Source organism: Malania oleifera, chromosome 1 (assembly GCF_029873635.1).
Source record: "Malania oleifera isolate guangnan ecotype guangnan chromosome 1, ASM2987363v1, whole genome shotgun sequence".
NCBI lineage: Eukaryota > Viridiplantae > Streptophyta > Magnoliopsida > Santalales > Ximeniaceae > Malania > Malania oleifera.
This window is the reverse complement of record NC_080417.1, coordinates 12,935,541-12,943,005: the sequence shown is the minus strand read 5'-3', so window position 1 is coordinate 12,943,005 and position 7,465 is coordinate 12,935,541. Positions and strand designations below refer to the sequence as shown.

The 7,465-nt window shown below is 44.9% G+C and overlaps 1 protein-coding gene across 1 annotated transcript; it reads left to right on the top strand.

Moving 5' to 3' along the window:
* Positions 1-4,142: 4,142 nt before the first annotated feature.
* LOC131155391 (probable indole-3-acetic acid-amido synthetase GH3.1) lies at positions 4,143-7,236 on the top strand. The gene is made up of 3 exons (XM_058108481.1): positions 4,143-4,553; positions 5,526-5,627; positions 5,720-7,236. Exons 1-3 carry the CDS (start codon positions 4,261-4,263, stop codon positions 7,083-7,085), a joined length of 1,761 nt encoding a protein of 586 aa, XP_057964464.1. The 5' UTR covers positions 4,143-4,260; the 3' UTR covers positions 7,086-7,236.
* The last annotated feature ends 229 nt before the right edge of the window (positions 7,237-7,465 follow it).

The following is a 7,465-nucleotide window of genomic DNA, read 5'->3' as shown; positions in this document are numbered from 1 at the left end:
TGAGAAGTAATGAAAACTTCTATTTATAGCCCTTTGACCTGACCACTTCTCGTCGACGAATTGCATCCTCGTCAACGAGGCTCTATTGTCTTCTCGTCGACGAGACCAATACCTCATCGACGAGTCTGGGATCTCCGATTTTTTGAAACCCCTCTGCTTCTCCTCGTCGATGAGCCTCTGAATTTCGTCAACGAGAGATACAAGGCCTTCGTCGACGAACACTGGCTTCGTCGACAAAGCCTGTTCAAATTCTAATTTTATTCCCTCTCTTATTTATTTAAACCTATATATCACGGCTCGGGTTCTTACACTCGAGGTGAACTCCAAGGGATCTCTATGATGCCTAAGTAAGGGAGTGTTTTGGAGAGGCTGTAAGCAATAGTGAAATTAGGTTAGAATGAGATACCTTAACCTCTCTGTGTACCCCTTTTATACTGGTTAGGTTTGACTCTGATCATTATAGCGCAGGCGTGGATCACTCTGGTCAATATATGGCCGACGTCAATGACTCTCGTCGAGCGATTAACTTGGTAGGTGATTTCCCCCATTAATGCTAGGTACATGCCTTCTCTTTAGGGTAGGTGATATATTTAGGGTATATCAGTTGCCCCTCCCCTTAGTTTCTAAGTTTTGAACCATGTTCCCAAAGATTGAAAGTTGTTCCTGTTGGGATTTTGTGGAGCCTAGTTGTGTTTGATCTGGGTGATGATCCGATCCAAAGTAATGATGCGTGGTTTCTTAATGGGAGATTTCTTACTCAGGCTTAGTCTATGGAGCAAAGGCTTGGGCCGAACTCTGGCATGTTGGCTAATCCGAGCCGAAGTTGAGGCGAGCATGACTTTTCTGAACCGATCTTGCTACACTCCTGGCTTTTCCGAGCCGAGGTTGAGGTGAGCACGGCTTTGCCGAGCCGATCCTGCTATGCTTCTAGCTTTACCAAGATGAATTCAAGGGAGGCTAGCTGGGGGCCTTTTGCCGAGCTGTCCCTCATGGGCAATTCTTGCCGAGCTGCTTTTCTGAGGACATTCTTGCTGAGCTGCTCTTCTGGGGACATTCTTGCTGAGCTGTCCCTCTTAGGGAATTCTTCCAAGCTGCTGAGCCACTCTTTTGATGGCATTTTTTCCAAACTTTCGAGCTGCTCTTCTGGTGGAATTTTTGCTGAGCTGTCCCTCGTGTGGAATTCTTCCAAGTTGCCAAGTTGCTCTTCTAGTGTCATTTTTTTCGAGCTGCCCTTAGTGGGGAATTCTTGCCAAACTTCCCTTAGTGGGGCATTCTTGTCGAACTGCCCTTCATGGGGCTTTCTTACAAAGCAGACTTTCATGGGCCCTTCGTGGGAAATTCTCTCCGAACAACTCTTTTGGTCTCACGAGTGTTACTCGTCAATTGGGCCGATTTTGCTTAGTGAGTTGTGCTCATTTGTTGGACAGTCTTCTGGTCTCACGAGCATTACTCGTCAGTTGGGCCGATTTTTCCTAATGAGCTGTATTCATTTGTTGGGTAGTCTTCTGGCCTCACGAGTGTTGCTCATCAATTGAGTCGATTTTCTTTTACCTAATGAGCGGTACTAATTTTTTGGGCTGAAATTGAGTAGTGTGGGAGAGAATGCACTTATAGATATGTACACAAAGTTTGATAATTTAATTGAGGCACCCAAAATATTCGAATATATGACTGACAGAGATGTAATTTTATGAAACAATCTCCTTTCAGGGTATGCTGGATTGGGTCAAAGCCCCCTAGGGCATTGGTTCGCGAGACGTTTAGGGGAGTGTAGGACTAGAACTTACTTGTATGTCCTAACCCCGTAGGGATGCTTTGTAACTTGCTACTCTTTTGCTTCTTCCCTGTTTTGGAGGCCTCCTCGGTATCCCTTGAGCTCTTTCTTTTCAAATCAACACGGTCTCTCCTTGTGTCCATTACTTCTTCCAAATTGATATACTTCTATGTTCGTGCCATTAGTTCCCCTATGTCGGCTGGAGGCCTTTTCCCAAAGGAGTACAAGAAGTCCCCAAGTTGGAGGGTTGTGGTTAGGGCAACCAATATTACCCCATGATCCAAGTTGCGAATCTCTAAGGTAGCAGCGACAAAGCAATGTATAAATTTTTTTAACGTTTCCCTTTCTCTTTGGACCAGGTTCAACAAATGAGCTAATGTCTTTTCCATCCTACAGCAGTTGATGAAGTGTCTAGCAAATTGTTGTTCCATCTCAAAGAAGGATTTGATGGATCTGGGTTCAAGGTTTGGTACCATGCCCTGGCATTCCCTTTAAGGGTGGCGGAAAATGCACGACACATGATAGCATCTGGTGCGCCTTATTGTTGCATTAGCACCTTAAAGGTATTCAAGTGATCAACCGGGCCTGTCGAACCTTCATACCTTTCTAAGGTAGGCATTTTGAACTAGGCAACAGGACCTCCATCACTTCTTTAATGAATGGTGGATCTGAAGACTTCAACGTGGTCGCCATGCAAAATGGGTTGGAACGAGCCTCCTTCATCATCTTTTCTATTTGGTCAATCTTCTTTATCCTCTCCTCTAGTTCATTCGATCGTTGTTCATTGACTCTCACGCTGTTTGCATCCTCCACCTTCTTTGTGGGGTTGGTTTTTCCATTACTCTCCTTCGGATCTTCTGCTTTCTCCTGTGAGTCAAGATCAACTAGCTCCTGGCAGGGGGCAAGTTCTCCATGACTCTTTTGCTATAAGAGCATGTTAAACATTTCCTCCATTTTCTTCTAGGCGGTTTCCATTCTCCTTTAGAAGATAAGGAATTCCTCTCTTGTCACTCCTAAATGGTCTCCGAGTGCAGAATGAACGGACTAGGGTGATTAATCACTCGCAGCAGGGTCGGACCTGGAATTAGTGGTTATTGTCATGATGTAGGGATCAAGGATCGAAAATTTAAAACCTCTTAGAAGCGTTCCCACAAACGACGCTAACTTTTGCTACAAAAAATGTCGATCAGACCTCTAGCGAGCTTTCTGATCACGATCACCTGAAAAGGAAAAAAACAAATGCGGCTTGGAGGACCGGAGATGAACTCCGAGGGATATCTCCGATGCCTAAGTAAGGGAGTGCTTTAGAAAGGTTGTAAGTAACAGTGAAATTGAGTTAGAATGAGATACCTTAACCTCTTCGTAGTACCCTTTTATACTGGCCAGATTTGACTCTAGTAGATTTGTCATTTATAGCGCTTTGGTGTGGACAAGTCTGATCATTATAGCACAGACGTAGATCACTCCGATCAATTTATAGCCGACGTCAATGACTCTAGTCGAATGATTGACTTGGTAGGTGATTTCCCCCATTAATGTTGGGTACATGTCTTCTTTTTAGGGTATGTGATATATTTGGGATATATCAAGTAGGATCAAACGAGTCAATCACATGATTTTTTATTTTTTTTTTTTGGGAATTTTAGCTCTTTATATTAATTACTCAATATTGAGTTAATATTTTTCTATAAAAATAATAAACAAGAAGCGCTCAGTCAAGAAAAGATAATTTTATTTATCCTCGTGATATAAAAATATTTCCTTAATATAGATATAAAAAATTAAAATTCAAAAAATAAAAAGAAAAAATAAACCTACGTGATTGACCCATTCCCATTGAGAAATATTCCACTAATCATTAATTTTATTTATCAAATTTCTGTCATTGTCATACCAACTAATCCAATTTCTAGAATATGATTAAGAGAAACCTTAATTAGAATTCTCTCTCTCTCTCTCTCTCTCTCTCCTGCCATGTATTAACCAGCACACAGTGGGTTTCACGCCCCCCAGTATCTGCAGAGGCTGCCTATGTCGCCGGCAGCCCATCGTTTTCCAGGACCAACAAACTCGCCAGAAAAGGGCCTTGTGGTCCATCTTAGGTGTAGGCCCAGACAAATCCTATACTGGGCTCGTCTGACTCGGCCTGCTCCTTAGGCCCACCTGTCGGGCCATGTGGGGCACGGTGACGTGCTCTGGGCCCCCACTTGTCCCTCCTCGCTCGGCACGCCCTCGCCCACCAATATTTCCATGTCCGCGACCCCTCTGACCTCCACGTGTATCCGATGACGTGGCACGTGACATGGCAGTCCCGGTGATCGCACCCCTCCACCTATAAAAACCCCACCATCCGCCCAGCCACGAAGCAAATTAAGAAAAAGAAGAAAGCAGTGGTGGGAAGAAAAAAGGCCCCGCCTCTTGGGTTTTCATTCGGTACGGTCGATCTTCCGTTTCCCATTATTTGCTCTCGGGTTGATCGATCGATCATGGCCGTTGATTCTGTGTGCGAGAAGGACGCGAAGGCCCTCCAGTTCATCCAGGAGATGACGGCGAATGCGGACGCCGTGCAGGAGAAGGTTCTGGCGGAGATACTGAGTCGGAACGCCGAGACGGAGTACCTCCGCCGGTTTGGACTCGGCGGGTCGACGGACCGGGGCACGTTCAAGGCGAAAGTGCCGGTGATCACTTACGAGGATCTTCAGCCGGAGATCCAACGAATCGCTGACGGCGACCGCTCTGCCATCTTATCGGCGCACCCCATCTCCGAGTTCCTCACCAGGTAGCACAGATGGCATCTTCTGACTAAAAAAATATGAAGAACTACTTTTTTTTTCTTATTTATAATGAAAAAAAATGATAATTTAATAAGTCAAATTTGCTCACAAAATAAAGGAAAAAAATAACATTTGAAAAATGTTATTTTCAATCTTAAAATAATGAGGATGTTAATTTAGTTTGAATTTTCTTGTTATCAAACTCAATACTCGTACAAATCAAAAATGAAAATGTTTATCTTGTCCAACATTGAAGACAGGATGGAGTAGTTTAAAACTTTTAAGTTTGATGTTTTAAGTTTAGAACTTTTTATGGGTTGATATTTTAAGTTTTTATAGGAATGAAAAGGGTTATGATTCATGAAATGAGAAATGGATATGTTGTTTTATACACAATTTAAATTCAATGAAAAAAAATATAACGGGTCAAAAATGGTGGAGGAGCCTTAAGTCATCTTTGGATTTATAGTGTATTATATTTATTTGCACGAGCAGTGGTCATGATCTATTATTATTTTTTATATAATATTTTTTTATTCCAAACTTATTTGAGAAGCTGCAAATATTCTTTTTTCGTTCAAAATGAGGAGAAAACAGAAGAAAAGGAAGAATCCAGATGAAAAATAGTGACAGAAATACTATCATTAATTAATAAAGAATATTTTCCATATTTTGATCTGAAAAGTTTCAGTTCAAATCTTGAATATTTCCAGACAAGGAAAAAGGTGGTATATAGGATAGGCCTCTTTCCACATTCAACCCTACCTAGCTAGCTAATGCTCTCTTGTGCATGACAGCATGAACGCTCGACATTAATTTACATAATTAATAAAACTTTAATTTTAAAAATAATAAATATTATTCTTACTCCATCACTGCCCCCTCTTTCTGTCCTCTCTCCATTTTCCTGGTCGTTTGGAATTGCTTTTCCTATGATATAATAATTAAATTAATCATAGAATTTGATGAACTTGCAGTTCAGGAACTTCCGCCGGCGAAAGAAAGCTTATGCCGACGATTCAAGAAGAGTTGGACCGTCGCCAGCTGCTCTACAGCCTCCTCATGCCCGTAATGAACTTGTAAGCATATAAACTCTTCTCCTTCACATGATTTACACACGCACGCATATGTAAATATTATTCCATCAAATTGACGTCGTTTAAAATGTCAGATACGTGCCGGGGCTGGACGAGGGCAAGGGACTGTACTTTCTGTTCGTGAAAGCAGAATCGAAAACCCCCGGCGGCCTGCTGGCCCGACCGGTCCTCACCAGCTACTACAAGAGCGACCACTTCAAAACCAGACCTCACGACCCTTACAATGTGTACACGAGCCCCAACGAGGCCATCCTCTGCCCGGACTCTTTCCAGAGCATGTACACCCAGATGCTCTGCGGCCTCCTCATGCGCTCCGACGTTCTCCGCGTCGGAGCCGTCTTCGCCTCTGGCCTCCTCCGCGCTATCCGCTTCCTCCAGCTCAACTGGTGCCTCCTCGCCCGCGACATCGCCGCCGGCACTCTCAACTCCAAAATCACCTACCCTTCACTCCGAGACTGCATGTCCAAAATCCTCACGCCCAACCCCGACCTGGCCGAGTTCATTGTCGGCGAGTGCTCCGGCGAGAACTGGGAGAGGATCATCACCAGAATATGGCCTAAAACTAAGTACCTCGACGTCATCGTCACCGGCGCCATGGCTCAGTACATCCCCACGTTGGAGTATTACTCCGGCGGGTTGCCCATGGCTTGCACCATGTACGCATCTTCCGAGTGCTACTTCGGTCTCAACCTTGAACCCATGTGCAAACCCTCCAAGGTTTCCTACACCATCATGCCAAACATGGCCTACTTTGAGTTCATTTCCCACGGCGGCGACTCGGTTGACCCGCCGCCGCGGAGACTGGTGGACCTGGCGGACGTGGAGGTCGGAAAAGAGTACGAACTCGTTATCACCACCTACTCGGGGCTGTGCCGATACCGAGTCGGCGACATTCTCCGAGTGACCGGATTCCACAACTCGGCCCCGAGTTTCAAGTTCGTGAGGCGAAAGAGCGTGCTGCTGAGCATCGACGCCGACAAGACCGACGAGGCGGAGCTCCAGAAGGCTGTCGAGAACGCTTCTTCACTGTTAAAGGAATTCAACACGAGCGTGGTGGAGTACACGAGCTACGCGGACACGAGGACTATCCCAGGGCACTACGTGATATACTGGGAGTTGCTGGCGAAGGACGCGGCGGATCCGCTTCCGGGGGAGGTGGTGGAGCGGTGTTGCCTGGCGATGGAAGAGTCGATGAACTCGGTTTACCGGCAAGGGCGGGTGGCGGACAACTCGATCGGGGCGCTGGAGATAAGGGTGGTGAAGAGCGGAACGTTTGAGGAGCTGATGGACTATGCGATATCGAGAGGGGCGTCGATTAACCAGTACAAGGTGCCGAGGTGTGTGAACTTTACGCCCATAGTGGAGCTGCTGGACTCAAGAGTGCTGACGGCGCGTTTTAGCCCGGCGGCTCCCCATTGGACCTCTGACCGGAGAGGGTGATCGAGATCCAGACCGTTGATCAGTGACGAGTCCTGCCGGTTTGACCAGACGTCAAAATTAATTAAGTTTCAGAAAAATCTTCATTATTTTATGTCTGAAGACCTAATTAAGTTATATGTATAATAATACTATAATCTATGTTTCTATGTAATCTATGAATGTTCGCTCTCTCTCTATCTGACCCTTGATATCTCTTTCTCTATCTAGCTGGGAAGCTAGGGTTGTGAGAATTTTAGTTTTAATTTTTTTCTTTTTTATGATTGTGATTTGATTTTGCTTTTTGAGGAGGGGACTTTTGAACATGGGAGTCTTTGGGTTCGACTTTGGCTTTGTGTAGGTTCAAATAATCTGTACGCAATATCCATGTGATGGGGGTGTGC